Source organism: Xenopus laevis, chromosome 6L, assembly GCF_017654675.1.
Source record: "Xenopus laevis strain J_2021 chromosome 6L, Xenopus_laevis_v10.1, whole genome shotgun sequence".
Classification (NCBI taxonomy): domain Eukaryota; kingdom Metazoa; phylum Chordata; class Amphibia; order Anura; family Pipidae; genus Xenopus; species Xenopus laevis.
Window position 1 is genome coordinate 112,515,574 of NC_054381.1, and position 20,653 is coordinate 112,536,226.

At 38.1% G+C, this 20,653-nt stretch overlaps 1 protein-coding gene across 3 annotated transcripts in view; it reads right to left on the reverse strand.

Moving 5' to 3' along the window:
- Positions 1 to 20,653, reverse strand: part of arhgap28.L (Rho GTPase activating protein 28 L homeolog) — a 126,731-nt gene that overhangs the window by 37,256 nt on the left and 68,822 nt on the right. For all 3 annotated transcript variants that reach the window (XM_041566382.1, XM_018267908.2, XM_018267909.2), the window contains 3 exons: positions 7,063 to 7,259; positions 5,939 to 6,156; positions 2,089 to 2,176 (listed from right to left, as the gene is read on the reverse strand). In XM_041566382.1, the coding sequence (XP_041422316.1) occupies positions 2,089 to 2,176; positions 5,939 to 6,156; positions 7,063 to 7,259 (503 nt within the window). The remainder of the gene's footprint in view (positions 1 to 2,088; positions 2,177 to 5,938; positions 6,157 to 7,062; positions 7,260 to 20,653) is intronic.

Sequence of the window (20,653 nt, forward strand, 5' to 3'; positions counted from 1 at the left end):
AAAGGGGCAGAAATTCTTCTAAGCTATCTCTAGACAAGACGATAGTTACATAGTTACATAGTTAAATTGGGTTGAAAAAAGACAAAGTCCATCAAGTTCAACCCCTCCAAATGAAAACCCAGCATCCATACACATACCCTTCCCTACTTTTAATTAAATTCTATATACCCATACCTATACTAACTATAGAGTTTATTATTACAATAGCCTTTGATATTATGTCTGTCCAAAAAATCATCCAAGCCATTCTTAAAGGCATTAACTGAATCAGCATCACAACATCACCCGGCAGTGATGCATATTTTAATACAGTAATTATGTCAACATGACTTGAAATGGCTTCTTCAACCCCAGCTCACTTATTACTTAAAGTGCCATTTTCCAGTATCCAAGCCTGCCCAAGATTTGGCTTAAGAAAGAAAAGGGACTAGTCCAAAACCTTACTTGATAAATGTATGGCTCTGTTTAAAAGAGTTTTTACATACAGAAGAGTTAGCATATTGCACAATACACCTTGTACAGCCAAGGTATAACTACCAACCTGCATAACTACCAAATAAGTATAGTTCTGCATTTATTTTAAACAGACCCTAAATGGACAGGAATGTAATGCAGCTTTTCTCAGTTCACTCAACAGCATGCTCAAACAAAAGAATTAGACTTTTATGCCAGACAAAAACAACAACAAAAAAACAATTAAAAAAAAAAAGAAAACATTTTGTCATACTGAACAGTCGAATAAGACACCAAAGAAGAAAAGACGTTTAAAGAGACAGTACGACATAATTATAATATCATTTTCAGCATGAGCTCAATGAACTGGGCGTGTGCTGAACATATGTCTTGCCCATCGTTTTAATGAAATATCTATGGTTTTTGTTATTTCTTGAAATAAACACTTTTCGACTTCCCTTTCCAGCTGTGGCTCATTTATAAACACTGGGCAAATTTGCACCTGGGCAGTAACCCAAGACATCCAATCAAATGTTTGCTTTTATGGTTCGGCTTGCAGCTGCTTGAAAAAAGCCAGTCATGAACTGGTTGCTATGAGTTACTGCCCAGGTGCATATACAGTATATACCCAGAGTTTATAAATGAACCCCTCCTAAATATTGAGTGACTCCTTATCCCAAAGTCTAACAAAGACTGCAGCACAGGAAAGTGAGGGGTTTGCTTATGAAGGGTTTTTTAAACTTCTCTGTTTGCAACAGAGGGGAGCGGGGTAGTTCAGGACCTCCCCCATAGCCTAAAACAGCAATTCGGCAGCTTTAAAGTGGCGAACAGTCAAATTGAATTTGAACTATTCCCTAGTCGAATTACACTAAAATGAACTCGAAAATTCGAATTAGAAATTCAAATTTGAAAAATCTAATTTTCAATTTGACCCTTGATAAATCTGCCTGTATAATGGAAATGGCCGCAGTTGTAAACATTAGCACCTTGTAACTTTGCTATGCTATTTATTACACAAGAAAGTAGAACTGTCTCAGCACCCTGGGTCTATTCTACCATTAGCCAATGTTACTTTTGGCTTATATAAGGCAGCTGTCCCTCTCCCTCCTGAATGACAAATAGCAAGCACTCCTCCCCTTCCACCTCAGCACACCTTTCAATAACTTTATTGGTAAAAGAAAACAAAAACAGTGCTACATAACCAATAAGTTAACACAACATTTTATAAGAAACCAATCTTTATTTGCTAAATTCCCAGTGCTAGTGGGAACACTAGGATAGCTATTATCTTTACATCACTCCAAAGCATGGACAGACACTGGCTGCCAATTCACACACTCTTGATCATGTCTGCATATTACTTGCTTGTAGGATACCCTCCTTGGTCAGTCAGTATCTAATATTGACAAACTCATTGGGCTAAGTACAAAATCCCAGTAGATAAGGACTATTTTGGGCCTTGGGTGTATTCTATGGTTGACTGGACTCACATGGACCCCATAAGATCCAAACATTGGGCCAAGGCTACAGATAGATAAACAGACAGATTATCGCGAAATTAGCAGTTTGGAGCAGAACTAGAAATGCACTCAGCTTTATCTTTTCTCAGGACATTATTTGCTGAATTATACTTACTGGTTACTGGTTTCCATATGGGCTTCTTTATTGCATGCTGAACACCATTTGATGGTATAGGTGACAGTGCTTTAGACTCAAAAGATGGCTACAAAGAAAAAACATAATATTATTGTTAAAAATGTTATTGATTGTCAATGTTAATTGTGCAGTTTAGATAAAATAAAATCTAAAGGTAGATGTCATTTATGGACAAAGAGGATTTATCATCCTGTTTGTTGCTGTATAAATGTATTTTTTTCTATGTTTTAAAGCATTAACTACTTCCCCAAATAGTTAACTATGCAGCAATGAAATGAGGCTCCTGGGAGCATGCAAAGACATTTCCAAAATTTCCAAACAAGAACAAAATGCATGCAAATAAATACCAAATTTGTGCCGCCAGCAGCACTCATACAAATAATATATCACAGTATGAAGAAGAAAATTGTACCCAAGGGAATGACACAGAAATAGAAAAAACAATCACACCCCTAATTTAAGTTGGTAAATGTTTGTGGATTCTAATCTTTAATTCCTTTTTTTAAATAGCACCATTTTTTCAACACAGCATGAGGAAGTTCTCTTTCTATGGAAATTTTGATTTGAACTGAACCCTATTTACCCTATTTGCTTTGCTTATTGACAAATGTTAGATTTGAAACATAATCTTTTGCAAAGAGAAAACTTTTTCAGGCAATAGAATTTCCTGTTTGCCATAAAAACTGAAAAGCGCCACAATAAAGAAATCATTCCTGCTGAATTGATAGATTGTTGAAGCCAGTATAAAGGAAGAAAACTGTAAATTCTATTATGCTGCATAGAAAATATAACAACATTCCTGAGTAATGCTGGGGATCTACTGTTTGCCTCTTTCTTTTGATGTAGAAAGTGTACTACTAAAGCTTATGAATCAGATGAAATGATTTCTGAGTGGGTCGGATGTTTAGGGGGAACATGAGTTTTTTTCAACTACACATTTCCTCCACATTGTAAGAGCTTCCTGTTATAGTAGCAAATAGTTACAAAAAAATGATTGACCTTTGTTAGGAATGTGCCAAGCCAGTCTGCGTATTTTTCATTGGTTTATGGATACATACACAAAGGGTAGGTTTTCAGTTTAATAAAGGGCAGTTTAGTTCTATTTGCTATACTAATATATATATATATATATATATATATATATATATATATATATATATATATATATATATATATATATATATATATATATATATCTATAGAGAGAGAGTGAGAGAGAGACAGAGACAGAGACAGAGTACAGAGCAGACTTCAGATGTACATGGTGCCTTGCAAAAGTATTCATCCCCCCCTTGGCTTTTTACCTATTTTGTTACATTGCAACCTGTAATTTAAATGTTTCTTAATCTTATTTTATGTGATGGATCTACACAAAATAGTCTACGTTGTTGGAGTGAAATAAGAAAAATATATATAACAAAAGTATTAAAAAAAATAAAAAACTGAAAATTGGCATGTGCATATGTATTCATCCCCTTTGACATGAAGCCCCTAAAAAATCCTGGCGCAACCAATTACCTTCAAGAGTCACATAATTCGTGAAATGGAGTCCACCTGTGTGCAATCTAAGTGTCATATGATCTGTCAGTATAAACACACCTTTTCTGATATGGTACCACAACAATGGTACAACAACAAACCTGCCAAGAGAGGGCCTCCCACCAAAATTCACAGACCTGAGCAAGGAGGGCATTAATCAGAGAGGCAGCACAGAGACCAAAGGTAATCCTGAAGGAGTTGCAGAGTTCCACAGCAGATACTGGAGTTTCTGTCCATAGGACCACAATAAGCTGTACACTCCATAGAGTTGGGCTTTATGGAAGAGGGGCCAGAAAAAGCCATTACTTAATGTTAAAAATAAGAAGTTTTGAGTTTGCCAAGGGCATGTGGGTGACTCCCCAAATGTATGGAGGAAGGTGCTCTGGTCAGATGAGACTAAAATTTAACTTTCCAGCCAATAATAAAATTCTATGCCTGGCGCAAACCCAACATATTCCATTACCCCAAGAACACCATAGTGGTGGCGGCATCATGCTGTAGGATGTTTTTCAGCAGCAGGGACTGGGAAACTGGTCGAGTTGAGGGAAAGATGGATGGTGTTAAATACAGGGATATTCTTGAGCAAAACCTGTATCAGCCTGCCTGTGATTTGAGACTGGGAAGAAGGTTCACCTTCCAGCAGGACAATGACCTGAAGCATACTGCTACAGCAACACTCGAGTGGTTTAAGGGAAAACATTTAAAGGTGTTGGAATGGCCTACGCAAAGTCCAGACCTCAATCCAATTGAGAATCTGTGGTCTGACTTGAAGATTGCTGTTCACAAGCAAAAACCATCCAACATGAAGGAGCTGGAGCAGTTTTGCCTTGAGGCATGGGCAAAAATCCCAGTGGCAAGATGTGGCAAGCTCATAGAGGCTTATCCAAAGCGACTTGCAGCTGTAATTGCTGCAAAAGGTGGCTCTACAAAGTATTGACTTTAGGGGGGGTGAACAGTTATGCACGCAGAAGTTTTCTGTTATTTTGTCCTATTTGTTGTTTACTTCACAATAAAAAAGAATAAAAACATCTTCAAAATTGTAGGCATATTCTGTAAATGAAATGGTGCAAACTCTCAAACAATTCATTTAAATTCCAGGTTGTGAAGCCACAACACATGAAAAATGCCAAGGGGGGTGAATACTTTTGCAAGGCACTGCAATTCTTACTCTTGAGCTGGTAATACACAAAAGATCCAAAAGATCTTTGGCAAGTTTGTCAACCCTAGGACACTTGTTGGGAGATGACTGCAACAATGGAACAAATAGTCCCTCCGTGGGTGAATCCTAGGACACTTTGGAGATGACTGCAATGATGGGACAAATAGTCCCTGCGTGGGCAAATCTTAGAACACTTGTTGGGAGACGACTGCAACAATGAGACTAAAGCTCCCCATAGACGCAAAGATTTTACCGAAGTCCGAACAATCCTCCTAGTGGGATTTGAACGATCGAATATCTTACGATTTTTCGGCCGACATCTGTCAGGAAATTGATCGGCCAGGTTAAAAAATCTTTATCGGTCCCAGTGCAATCTTTCTATGTTTGCCGGGCCAAGCAAGCAGCTCCCCATTGTTTTCCTAGCAAATTAGTCTTTTTAGTTGATGGACAATTCATAACGATCGTACGATCATTTCGAGATAATTGTGGTCTCACGATGATGATCGGATCTTTTAAAAATCTTTATATGTATGGCCAGCTTAACAGTCCCTGCATGGTTGAATCCTAACACACTTATTGGGAGACAACTGCAAAAATCAGACAAACAGTCCATGTGTGGGTGAATCAGTAGAGAAATTCACACACCAGCTCTTCAAAAGAAGATTTGGCATGCTTCCATGGGGCAGGGGGCCCAGTGGGGGTTACTCAATAGAAGTAAAGCCAATGTATATAGTCAGAGTAACTGGTGCAGATTGTATTGGCAGCTCTTCATTTAATGCATTAAATCTCAGTCAACTATGAGAAGACGTTATCTATGAATCTGAGAGTAAAGCATACAAAAAAATGTTTTTTTTTGTCTTTTCATTGATTTATCACATATCATTCTTTTGTGGGCACAAAAGATAAATTCTTTTGGCACAATGTCAAAAATAAAATAAAAGGTATGTTACTGATGGGGGAATTATGAAGCTTTGATCGTAGCTACACAGGGCCACCAAGGGGATACACAAAACTGCTCTGGAGAATCAATGGCTCTGCTTCATTATGGTTTATTTTTATTGCAAAATGTGTCCTTTAACTATTGTGTGCTTTATTAAGGAGGAATATTATTAACATTGGCACATTACTTACAGTGGAGTCATTGATCCCAAATATATCTCTTACATCCCGCACTGTATGCTTGTTCTTCTTCCTCATTGTCTGAGTATAAGTGGTATATCTTTTCTGCACAGCTGCTGCCTGTGTTCTTGTCAGTGTAGACAACAATGCTTGTCCGTCATGTTCCTGGGTGCCAGATATTAGGTTGGACAGGCCGGCATCCTGCAACCATTCAGCTTCCAGCTCCCCTTCTACAAAAACACAATGGGTTTCATGTTAGACCTACCAGTCCCCTGTTGAAAATACACATCTTATAACACGCCAGCAAGAGGGTGTTTATATTATGATGCAATTCTAGCTGATGTTAATGATTAATTTTAATATTATTTCTAAGTTGAGGTGCATGTGCGATAGGTATAAATGAATGAATGGCAAATGGCAGTTGTTACATCGAGTTTATAGCTAGAACTTGTTTGCATTATTTGTTTTACATGTGGCTAAATATGTGACATATATATATATATATATATATATATAGAAAGCACATCCACCCACTGACTCAGTAGTAGTCCCTTGTGTTCTCTTGTTGGACACACAGTGTACACTGATAAATAATGGTGCAGGCACAGTTGGCACCTATTGTAGCCCAGGACTAACTAATGTTGCAATGGGTTCCTGCTACAAAAAAAAATTCTGGAATTGTCACTATGCAAGCTACTGTACATCAGAAAACATTATAAATGAGTTATCCACTGTCTATGGTCTTGCTGTATTTCAAGATTGACACAGTGGATCTATGACAACTTTTGGCTACTACTTCTTTCTATGGCTTTAGCTACCCTTTAAATACAAATTTAACATAAAATAATTCATCCAAAGAACCCATACAATTAAAAACATGTTTTAAACAAGATTGTTCTTTTGGTTTGTGCATCCTTTTCTTTTAAGATTCTTATATACCTTTTATGTCCACATATTATTTTCATCTGGAGGTCTTACCAGGATTGCAGGGGAATATGTAAGAGGCCTTGACAATAAAAGAAAATTAAATCGCTGCAATTAGGAGCCAATTCACTTATATTCAGGGGACAGGAGACATGTTGAGTATTGGAATGGATTGGGGCCCTAGAGCCTCTATTTACATTACTCTGTCTCACCATCTGCTGGCTTTACTTCCAGCAACAGGCTGTCGTCTTGGCCTTCTTCACTGCTTTCTTTAATATTATTAACCTCACACCAGAAGTCTTCCATTGATGAGTTGTCCGTGGAGGATTCGGAGATGGAGCGGTTGAACTGGGGAGTATGCAAGGATTCATTGGAAAGCATTCTGTTAATCCTTCGTGAAGGAGTTTTCCTGTAATAAAAATGTTAAATTCGTGTTCAGCATAAAAATAATGTAGCACATATTTAGCGTCTTTGCTGTTCTCCTGCTGAGCTCATCTGTGAAAGTTTGGGAAACATAATATTTCACTGCAAAAGGCTCTCAACCAATGTTCCCTCTATTTCCTTCTCGGCTAAGTGCACAAAAAAATTCTTTTGTGTGCACATTTAAAAATTGTGTGCGTAGTTTTTAAAAACCCTATGCTCGGGTCAGAATTAATGCGAACATTTGTGTTTTCAGACAAAATCCTTTATGCACACCACAATCTGTTGTGTGCACTGGTCTCTGGGAACATTGCTCTCAACTAATATACAGTATAATACCCTTATTTTAATTATGTTTTAAAATGCCAGCCCTTCCATTAGCTTATCCCTACTCCTGTGAAGCTCACAGTGCCCAGTTATTAGGGGTTGGTCGAAGCTGAGACCAACTCAGACAGCCGAGGCAGCATGTTTATTTGTAATGACTGCTGACTTTTAACCTTTTACATGATACAGATTCTAGACTTTGGGACCCTGCCACTCAAGTTACAGAGTACCAGTATCAAAGATAATGAGTTTTTGGGGGTTCTGTTTAAACAATGCAATCAGCTGGCTTCCCATTGCAAATTTATTTGGGGCATCCATACAGTTACTGTGAGCAGCAGACAAAGGATCCTTGTATATTTATATATATATATATATATATACATAGTTAGCAAAAAAATGCACTCCAAGGATTTAATAGATGAAAAATGAAAGTTAGTATTTGGTTTCAAAGTTTCGGCTCCATCAATCGGGCCGTCTTCAGGAAAGTGTACATGCAAGCAATGGCCTCTGTGATATATTTACCTGATATTCTCTGAATTTACTTGGTGGATGAAGAAGACCTAAGCTTAAGGGGCTACTTTATTTATTGATATAATTAACACAATGGCTTTTTGACATTTTGGATTTTTGTAATTGGAAACGGTCTGGATGAATTGGCTTCACTGTAATGTGAAGCTGAATTAATTACTAAAGACAGTAACGTAACTACACTCTTCCGGGCCTGGGTGCAGGATGTGCACCAAGCCCCCCTCCAGATGGGCAGTTTCCTTAATGTGTTTGCTGTGATGTGCGATTGCACCCTCTGCCCCCCCAGTATTTACTCCACTGATTAAAGGACCTTGCATCAAGAATTTTCTAACAATACTGTATATTGTGAGTTGTTCCCTAAGCTCAGGTAACTGACAGCAGCCCAGAGCATGTGTTGTGAATCAGCAGAAAAGAAAATGGGGAACGAGGGGAAAGGATCTACATAGTAGTAGATCTCAGCTGCAGGCTTGTACAGAAGGTTTCTGTTGAGCCTAGTTCTCCTTTAAAAGTATAAATACATAGAAATGTATTGTCACATTTCACTTTGATATAAACTGCATCTATTTTAAATAAGAGGTTTTCAACACCATGTTTCTTAAACAGCATAGCTTGAACAACTGGATTGTCAGAGTTTTTACAATGTTAATACTGTCATATAAAAATGTAATTTAATTGACACCACATAGCTGTAGCCAATTCAAAAAGAATAACAATTTACATATGATGTACTTAATGGCTGAACAAGAACATTTATGGATTTGCTTCAAAAGCCTGCAGGCCTTTGTGTCAACATTAAACCACGCTCAAAAATAAAATCACATCTGGATGAAGAACAGTTCGGCCCCCCCCCTTTTTCCTTATCCACCTTCTGAGATCATTGCGTTACCAAGAAAGAATTCAACCTCTTGAGCTTTTAAATACTAGGTTGTGATATTTTACCATCTGTTTCTTATTAGACTCATGTTAGTAATGGAGGAAAAAAGTTAACAGTTGTTCTGATGTATCAGCTAAAATTGGTGTGGGGCACCGCTGGATGTGTCTGTAGATAAAAGTTTGAGAGCCAAGGCTTTTTTCAGTTCATTTTGAATAGCTGGTTCATCATGGCTGACTATAAGAATATGGACAATAAAATCTCATCCTTTACAGACATAGGAAAAAGCAAGGCAAGCATGGGTAATCACTTGAAGCAATAACTAAAAATTTCTTAAAATGTGTTTGGTGTGAAAAACTGTCATGGAGTGTCTGATTAAATAGCAGAACACTTCCATCTAATTAAAATAGGGTGCGGGGGGGTCTATGATATTTGTGCCCCCCCTGTCCTAATTGCCCCTTTTATCAATTTGTTAAAGCAAATTCAAGAGACAGCCATTGCAGTTGCCCTGATGTATAAGCTATATATATATATATATATATATATATATATATATATATATTTATATTATTTATATTATATATACACATTCCTATACCTATAGTGAAAAAATATATGCATAATATGTTAAAAATATCCAGAAAGAAACAGGAAAAACAAGTGAAACTTTTACAAGCTTTTTTTAAGCCTAAGTCAAATTACCTGGGTAAATAAACAAACGCTGGATCTAGTACTTGCTAGTATACAAAGTACTAATTATTCCAATTTTCTGCTTTTATAGTTACATAGTTACATAGTTACATAGTTAAATTGGGTTGAAAAAAGACAAAGTCCATCAAGTTCAACCCCTCCAAATGAAAACCCAGCATCCATACACACACCCCTCCCTACTTTTAATTAAAATTCTATATACCCATACCTATATTAACTATAGAGTTTAGTATCACAATAGCCTTTAATATTATGTCTGTCCAAAAAATCATCCAAGCCATTCTTAAAGGCATTAACTGAATCAGCCATCACAACATCACCCGGCAGTGCATTCCACAACCTCACTGTCCTGACTGTGAAGAACCCTCTACGTTGCTTCAAATGAAAGTTCTTTTCTTCTAGTCTAAAGTGGTGGCCTCTGGTACGGTGATCCACTTTATGGGTAAAAAGGTCCCCTGCCATTTGTCTATAATGTCCTCTAATGTACTTGTAAAGTGTAATCATGTCCCCTCGCAAGCGCCTTTTTTCCAGAGAAAACAACCCCAACCTTGACAGTCTACCCTCATAATTTAAGTCTTCCGTCCCTCTAACCAATTTAGTTGCACGTCTCTGCACTCTCTCCAGCTCATTTATATCCCTCTTAAGGACTGGAGTCCAAAACTGAACTGCATACTCCAGATGAGGCCTTACCAGGGACCTATAAAGAGGCATAATTATGTTTTCATCCCTTGAGTTAATGCCCTTTTTTATGCAAGACAGAACTTTATTTGCTTTAGTAGCCACAGAATGACACTGCCCAGAATTAGACAACGTGTTATCTACAAAGACCCCTAGATCCTTTTCATTTAAGGAAACTCCCAACACATTGCCATTTAGTGTATAACTTGCATTTATATTATTTTTGCCAAAGTGCATAACCTTGCATTTATCAACATTGAACCTCATTTTCCAGTTTGCTGCCCAGTTTTCCAGTTTAGACAGATCACTTTGCAAAGTGGCAGCATCCTGCATGGAACCTATAGTTCTGCACAATTTAGTATCATCTGCAAAAATAGAAATTTATACTTCCATCTGTCAAACTAGCCATGTAGAGTGCAAGATTCGTTTACAATCAATTGCGCATAAAGGAATTGTTCAGTGTAAAAATAAAAACTGGGTAAATAGGTAGACTGTGCAAAATAAAAAATGTTTTTCAATATACTGTATTTAGTTAGCCAAAAATGTAATGTATAAAGGCTGGAGTGACTGGATGTGTAACATAATAGCCAGGACACTACTTCCTGCTTTGCAGCTCTCTTGGTTTCCACTTATTGGTTACCAGGCAGTAATGACATGATGGGGGGCCATATGGGTCATAACTGTTGCTTTTGAGTATGCTAAGCATCAATTGCAAACTCACTGAACAGTTATGTCCCATGTGTCACCATTTAAAGTCACTGACTAACTCAGAGTTAGAGAGCTGAAAAGCAGGAAGTTGGCCTGAAAAAGGGAGGTCGTGGCCGGAAACAGTGCAGGGTGTGAATCTGGGCTGGAGGGGCCCACAAGAACCGGAGGTCCACCGGGTTTTTTCCTGGTGTCCTACCGTACCAGTCCGACCCTGATTCAAGATGAAACCTGGGGATGTACAACTACAGTATTTCCCATCCTAGATACTGTTTTAATTGTGAATACCATATGGCAGTGTTTTTGTATAACTGTAAACTTGTTATAAGCTAATGGGGAGGGGGAGGTTTGATCCAAAATAGTCAGAAAACAACTGTTACCTGCCTTTTGAGCCAACATTAGCACTGCTATATCTGTGAGCTGGTAGTAACCTTATGTATAAAGTTTGTAATGGCAAACCTACAATACATTTTAAAGTAATTCATTCCAATGCCACAAAACAATAGCTGGTCAACTGTAATGACATTAATATTTTTATGCAAGAATTTTGTGTGCAATGTATATCTCTTCCATCTTCCTACATATCAACGAAACTATGTCACAACCAACATTCTTTTAATAGCAACTTCTGTCATTGTTTGTTTTAACACTTGTCCTTTCTAAGAACTTCATGAACTTCCAAGCTATAGAAGCATGCTACTTTGTCACATACAAACCAACCAAATACAATTCTGACTAAAAGAAAGTATATCGGTACCAAACACTGATTCAATTCTTCATTTCTGCCCAATTGTTGAAATCAGACCAGAAAAAGTTTGAAGGATTCTGACTGTAGCTCCTCTGGCAGTGCAGATACAGCAAATCGGCAGATACAATGTTCTCAGATGCCTGATCCTTGACCTGACCAATGAACATAGGTGGGCTGCCATACACATATGGGATGTATTTTGTTCTCTGCCCTGGCGCTTGGCAGCAGCACCCTTAGGTGCAAGTTTCAAGAAAGCCCACAAAGTGGCATTGCATTCACAGTGCAGCACACTGCACCCAATTTAGCACAAACGTCCCATTTGTCAGAATAAAGCAAAACCAAAACTAGTTAAGTTTTACAACTGTCATTGAACATGTCTGTATAGCGCAGGGCACAATCCACTTTCATTTTGAATTTCTTGTGGTCCTTTATTTTCAAGGCCATTGCCAGATGTTTGATAACTAGACAATTATATTTAACATATGATAAAATATAGAAACATTATCAATACCAGAAATGCGGTAAATGTATGGCTTTTGATATAGCTTCCGTAAACTTGCTAGAAGCAAAGATAAGTCATACTGCTGGTGTTGCTTTCCCTGCAACTTCATTGGGAAGCTGTTAGATTATGTTCTTATCATTTCCAGCTGTCTTGCTGTGCTTAGCTGATTGCAGTCCCCCATCAGAAAGTGAAGAGTGTGAATGAAACATTCCTCCCCTGAAGCTATTTTTTTTAATAAAATATGTACAGTATATATATATATATAAAGTATGCAAATAGTAAAACAGCTTTTTTTCAACCATGCCCCGCAAAGAAAACATAAAAGATGAGGCTGATAACCCTTCTGCATTTTGCACATCTTCTAATTTACATATAAGAGAGTGAAAGGAACAGATTTGCACAGTGTTATTATCAAAATATGATGCACACACAACAGGTATAAAGATTAGGAAACCTTGTATACACCTTTGAAGATGATGTCCAGCAAGTTTACTCAGCATTATTTGCAGTTTGTCCTTATTGGCATTTTTTGTATAGGTATTTATTTCTTTTACATCTGAAATGCTACTTTGGTTCCTTTCTTAGTTCCTGAAACTAGATATTACCAGGTACAAACCTACCCCCAGCACAATGCAGCTATATATTTGCCCAATATGCACAGCTTTACAGAGCATAACATGCTTGTTTAGTTTAGTTGTATAGTTGTTTATTTACCCTTTATTTACACCACCTTCTTTCTCTTTCTCATCCAGCATCCATCCAAACTCCCAATGCCCTGTTCCACCACCTCAGTTGGTGGTGCAGTTGGCTAGTACAGGTATGAACCTGTGGTTTACTGGATAAAGGATCTTTCCGTAATTTGGATCAGCATACCTTAAATCTTCTAAAAAATAATTTAAACATTGTTTAAACCCAACAATATTTGTTTTGCCTCCAATAAGGATTAATTATATCCTAGTCAGGATGAAGTACAGGGTAATGTTTTATTACTACAGAGAAAAAGGACATTATTTCTAAATTTGAATTATATTGTTAAAATGGAGTCTATGCAATATGGTCTTCCTGTAATTTCAGCATAATTGGTTTCCACATAACAGATCCTATACCTGTGTGTGATGTTGAGACCAGCCATCAAAACAAGGCACGCTAACTGGAGACAGCTCCTAGGAGAGACCCACATAGGCAGGGTAATAAGAGCAGGGCACTGCAAAGCTAAGCCTCCCCAAATTAACACCAATGAATTTCCTACAACAAACAGAATGGAGGTATTATACATAGAACTTTCACTGCATTTGACTTGTTTTGTGGTATTATTGATTAAATTGGCACTGCATTTATCCTGTCATGCATTCTGGGGTATTATACATGGAATTGGCCTGAGACACTTTGAATGAATCATCTCTCCTAACCCAAAAATTGCCCTCTGTCTTGGGCCACAAAGGCACATTTCACAGAGGCATGACATCCTAGCCATTTAGACATTTTTTCTGATTACTGAATAACCTATGAGAGAGAAGTATAAGTTGCAAAATATATTCTCACTTATATAAGTAACTTCAAAAATAAACATATACAGGTTGGCCTGTAATATAAGCTGATGCTACAAGGCTGATTATTAAATTCTGATGCTAGTTGCACTGGTTTCTGTGTTGCCATGTAGTAATTATCTCTATTAATTACTAATCAGCCTTATATTGTGACATTTCTATTCTATATGTACTGTATATTGTGAGTGGATCCCTAAGCTCAGTAAGTGACAGCAGCACAGAGCATGTGCAGTGAATCAGCAGAAAAGAAGATGGGGAGCTACTGGGGCATCTTTGGAGACACAGATCTTACCTACTAAAGGGCTGTGGTTGCCTTGTGCTGGTACAGAAGCCCAAAACACAATCTACAACATTTCTAGTTCTTTAGCTAAGCATTCAGTTCTCCTTTAAATAGCTATGGATTATGTTTGGCCACAAGATTCCAATTCTGAAACATGTCAATAAAATCACTAAGTAAGTTCTTTACTTTGTTCCTTGTTAGTTTGTCCACCCAAAAAATCAATTGGCTTCCATAAAGTTGAATAAACGAATGTCCTAAACAGGCAATTATGAAACTTCAGGGAGCGTTTAACCATGCAAATAGCTCCCCTGAAATTCCAGCAACATCACATTGTAACAGTGGGTGTCCTTGAACTGCAGTACATCCTGATTTCACTCCTGTTTCTTTTATGTATCCATTTCCCTTTACCATGTGCAGGACAAATAAAGAACATACAGTGACTCTTGTTCTAAGAAAGTAGTGTTTCATTATTAAATATACCACTTATGGAAAGAACTGTAAAAGTCTCACAACCAAGTTTCACATATTGCAGATACTTTGGAGCGAGACTAGAGTAAATCAGGGAGTAGATCGCACATGGGACTTGGCGTGCAACACCAAATTTGGAAGAAATCTCTTTTGTTTTCGACAGTACGTTATGTTGGCTTATTTTAGTAAGATTTTATATACAAAATGGATGTGCACATGCCCCCCGAATTGATGACTTCAGCAAATATCTGTTAGGATTACAATGAGCAGCAAAAAACATATGAACAATGTTCTTGAGTGACAGTTTGTTTAAAATGGAAAATTTGGACTGCAGTCAAGTTCTAAACATGCCTTTAATTCAATATATAATTAATTTCTGTTGAATGTAATCAAATATAACAATAAACATATCATCAGAAAAAAAACACATTTCGAAAGTATAATATGGACTAGCTTATAACAACAAATCCCATCAAAACAAACAGTAACCAATCATTTTTTGCTCTTGTATAACCCATAAAATTAAACATAATCATATAAGAAAACAGTCTTTGTTAGGACCTGGGAAAGACATTTTTCTGCCATCAAATAGTTAGAGACTCCATTCAGTTATTCCAAAAACAATTGAATACAAAAACTAGAGAACAGTGCTAGTTTTTTAACAAAACATTCACCATAATTAAAAACTATACCCCCCAACAATGTAGGTCTCTATGAAAATATATAAAAAATACATAAAAACAACTGCTTAATTTAAATAAACCATTTTCAGAAAAAATATACTTTTTTACGGTAATCCTAAATAGACAATTGCCATTTTAAGTACTTAGGGCTGCCCCTGGGATCATACAATTACACACTTCTTCCTGTTACAGTTATAGCTACAGTATTTGCCATCACAAAATAGTGGCATAAGGTAAAATATGTAAAAAAGGCAGTATGTACTGATATGTACATTCCAGTTTGGTAAGATTCTCTAACAGACCACTTAACATATTATAATCTGTTGGTTAAGTATTCATTTTGGGGGTATAGTTTTCCTTAAAGGGGTTGTTCACCTTGCAGTCATGGGGGCAAATTTACTAAAGGGCGAAGTGACTAACGCTGGCGAAAATTCGCCAGCGTGACGTCATTTCGGGACTTCACCGATTTACTAGCATGCATTGGCGTTACTTCACTAGCAAAGCAGATAGACTTTAGCGCTCTGACGAATCGACGTAACTCTGCAAATTCACTAAGATGCAAATTTTACTGAACGTTACCAGTCGAAGTACAATAGGGTAGATAGGACTTCCTCAAAATGTAGTTGAAAATGTTTCTAAGTACCCGGGCTCCCCCATACATTTCCTACCATATGGCACATAAACTATACACTGGGCTCATGTGTAGGGCAATATAACAACACTATTTCATTTTAATAAGGTTTCCTGGGCTTGTTTAATGTAATGTATTTAATGCAACATATGCGTCCATTAAATGTTAACTTCCCGCCATATGCAAATTAGCCAACGCTAGCGGAAATTGGCTCTGCTTGCCGAATTAACAAAAGCGCAACTTCACCAGCGTTCGGTGCCCTGGACGCAACTTCGCATGTTAGTAAATTAGTGTTGTCTGAGCAAATTTTTGCCTGGTGAAGTGTTGCGCTGCCTGCAAAGCCGTCGCTGGCGAATTTTCGACGCTTAGTAAATTTCTCCCTTAGTATGATGTAGAGATTGATATTCTGAGACAATTTGCATTTGGTTTTTATATTTTATTATTTGTGTTTTTTGAGTTATTTCGTTTTTTATTCAGCAGCTCTCCTGTCCGCAGTTTCAGCAATCTGTTTGCCAGGGTCCAAATTACCCTAGCAACCATGAATTGATTTACATAAGAGACTGGAATATGAATAGAAGAGGGCCTAAATAGAAAGATAAATAATAAAAAGCAACAATAACAATACATTTGTAGTCTGAAAAGATTCAGAAGAAAAGGGCAAATAATTAAAAAACTATAATAAATAATGAAAACTAAATGAAAAGTACTAAAAGTTAACTTAAAGGTGAACCACCACCTTTAAGATTAACCTTATCTAACCTAAAACGTGTGTCTTATTGACAGATATAGTCTGCAACTGGGCATTCTGCCCCTGTCCAGCTTGGAACTCAATGATCCCAGCAAACAGATACTTCTGCACAGGGAAAGATGTTATTATTAATTACATATCTTTCTATTCAGGTTCCAGTCTGTGATTAGAAACAGGTAATTTGATTGCGAAATTTCTAACAAAATGTCCTGCTGATTTATTAGCGGAACCTGCAAAGAACAGTTTCTTCTAGATTCACAAAAACATACAATTTTAAGTGACCACACAAAAAACAAGACCTTTCCTATACAGATATTGCAGAAAGCTTAACAAGGCCAACTGGAATTGATCTGCATACTTTAAAAATGATAATTTGTTATGACTTTTCTAGTGGAAGCTTTGGAGTTAACCATGGTAAGCATGTGCAGCCTTGATGTATATGGAGGAAAAACCCTGCAATGAGTAGCACCACCTACAGTATTTTAAACATGTGTCCATGTACATTTAATTTAATTGAAATTTTTGAGGACATCCATTACAGTGAGTCATTTAGATTGTTTTCAGTTGAGCAACATGGTGCCAAAAACAATGTAATAAGACAACGACTAGAGTTTTCTACATGAAGAAGTTCTTGTGAAGTTTCCATATGTATCTGTGTATGGTGTTGCTTATATATTGCCTTTTATTCTCTCTCTGCTTTAAAATCCCATGACAAAGTCTGAGTGCATTCTAAACAATAATGATAATCATAATACGAAACTGCAAAAGAAAAGTGGACTCCTGCATCTGACCTCTTGCTGTCATAAGTTGTATGCAAACATTAAGGGGTATATTTATCAAAGAGTGAAGTTAGAGTGAAATTTCGCCACTCTCCATTCATTGCTATGGGATTTTTAAGAGTAAAGTGAAAGTTCACCCTTTGATAAATACACCCTTTGCATTTGCAAATGTAACAATATAATGTCTTGTTTTTATTTTTGGAGTGAGTTGACAATGGCTCCTAGTATCTTCATTCACATCAGCTTAATTTGTGTGTCTATTTCAATTAGCTCAGCCTAAGCCAAATAACTTGGTTGATCAATTATGCCCTGTTCTAGGCAGCCCCCATTCAGTCAGTAGAGCCTTTGGGGCAAATATACTAAAGGGCGAAGTGGCTAACGAGGGCGAAGGGACATAACTACGCTAATTCACTAAGTGGATTTTCATGAACGTTACCTCTTGCGCCAGACTTTACTGCGCCACTTCAGACCAGGCGAAGTGCAATAGAGTAGATAGAGATGGTTCAAAAAAAGTTACAATTTTTTCTAAGTCCCAAAAAAAACTCTGGCGTCTTTTACTTTTTACAGGGTGATAGGCTGAAAAACATTGAAATTCTTTTTTAGGGTACCCTCCTTTCCCCCTACATTTGATAACATATGGCACCTAAACTTTACTGTGGGCACATGTGTAGGGCATTAGAATACATTTATTAAGGTTCCCTGGCCTTGTGTAGTGTAATGTGTTTTCTGCTGCATATACGGCCATTGTACTTTAACTGCATGCCGTATGCAAATTTCCGTTCGCTAGCGTAACTTCGAACCGCTGATCGTAACATCGGTAGCGCAACTTCACAAATGATCGTTAACTTGTGCGCAACTACGTATCTTCGTGAATTTGCACAGCCCTGGCGAATCTAGGCCTGGCGAAGTGTGGCGAAGTGCGGCAAAGTCACACTGGCGCAACTTCGGAGGTAAGTAAATTTGCCCCTATGTAAGTTAAGATGCTCCCTGGGAAATTTTAGAGGTAACAGTCCTTTAGTGACGAATTTTGGCTAGCGTTACTTCGCCAATCAAATCGAAAATGCGCTAGCGTTGCCTAATTTGCATATGACGGGAAATAATAAAGTTACATAGACGTATATGTTGCAGCAAATACATTACATTACACAAGTCCAGGGAACCTTAATAGAGAAAATAGAGTTGTTATAATGCCCTACACATGAGCCCACTGTATAGTTTATGTTCAATATGTTAGAAAATAGAGGGGGGAACCTGGTTACCCAAAAAAAAATTTTACGGACCTTTGCAGGCTATCACTCAGAAAAAAGGAAAAGATGTCAGCCTTTATTTGGACTTTTGCACTAAAAATTGAGGCAGTATTATGCACTCCATTGCACTTCAACTGGTCTGAGCTGGCGAAGGCAAGTCTGGCGAAAGAGGTAACGTTCAGTAAAATCTTCAAATTTGTGGAGTTATGTACATTCGCCATGTACATGGCCAGCTTAGCCTTTGCTTGTATTGTGTTGTATTCCTTTTGCAAAGGCTGTTGTTAGCCTGGTTACTAGTGGAAACCCAGATATCTCACTTAATTACCTTAAACAAAATCCTATAAAACAGTTCCCCCATTAATCTGTGTTGGAGGATTCGCGTTCTTGGAGAAAAGTTTTCCTGTGTCACAGGAGAAAAGTGGGACTGGAGAAATTTTTTTGTCAAACAATATTGCTTTAAGAATATAATCTTGATGCTGCTGGACTACAGCTCCCAGAATACCACTTACATTTGAATTATACTGGGATTTGTAAATCAAAATTAAGAAAATGTTGGGCGACATTGATCATATAAGAAAAGGCCCCGCAGCTGTAGGGCCCTATAGGGATACAGGCCCTATAGAGTTAATCTTTTCACCATTTCCTTGGGTTATTGGGTAGAATCCCTGTTACAGAATAACCTTTACAGTGATAGGCTGAGAGATTTGGTGACACTGCTCTGACTCACTCCTATATAGTGTGTGCAGGGAGTGGCCTCTTCCTCTTTTGCCTCTGGATGTGATTCCAGCTGGATGTGCTCAGGGGGACTGAGTGCAATAGGCCCAGAAGAAGGCATGTGTCCAAGTCGGGGACCAGGAAACCCCGTGAATGAGGAACAGATATACTAGGGCAGACTTGTCATAGTCTCTCTAGGAGAGAAAGGCAGATAGGATAGAGAGAAAGAGCAGCTGAAGCTCCAACAAGGATTTGCAGAAAGGAAGTAGCTTCCCAGAGGCTCTATGTGTTGCCTCCAGTCAGGGACCTCAGTGAAGAGGGACTGTAGGGTAGAAGCTGCTTTCCAGGAGGGAAAGGTTGTACTGCATTTGCCTGTGTACTCTCTGTGTGAGCCTGCCTTGATCTGTGTGAACTCTCAATATGCTGTTTTCCTCAACTCCTGCGTGAGTACTGAAACCTGTGGTCATTTGCCCTTTTTGGCATAATAAACCGTTCCTGATTGTTAAGAACCTCCTTGCGCCCAAGTTGTTTTTTGTGTGCACAGTAGCCTGGGGGGGATGTAGTTGCACTACACCATAGAGGGAACACTTCCACTTAGCGAAGGCCCTGCCCTGGGTGTAAGTCGCGTGTAACCCATGCTCTACTGTTCTAGCTGGTGAATTAACCCCGAGTGGCCCAAATAGGTGTTACATTTGGCGCCCAACGTGGGGCATTAACCCTTTAAATACCAGGCTGTGCATTGTTTTGTTCGAATCGTACGAATGGATGTACGAATTTCCTTCGAAGTATTTGGCCGTGGGTTCGGGCTTGGAGGTTCGCCCCGAATTTCACAAAGGCCTGCGGATGTCAGTTGGATGTGAGGAAGATGGATGTCCCGGATGGAGCCATTTACTGCTCATGTGTGATCCCGGATCATGGATCTGGAAGAGGAGAACCTGGAGGATGGATTCTTCTGATGTTTGCTACAGCTCTTCTATGGACTCCTGCAGAGTGAGATGCCTAGAGTGCTGCTTGCTTGTTTTTTTTGTGGCTGGTAGGACTGCTGGACTAAGTGGGTTCTAATACAGGACTATTGATCCCCACCACAACTCTTCTGCCTTGTTTCTGCACTTCAAGGATGACCTGTGTGGACCCTTGGGAGGAAAGAAAGTTTTTGGTGTATAATAAAGTTGACCAACTGCAACTGTTATTATTTAATGTTGATACAGTATTGTGTATG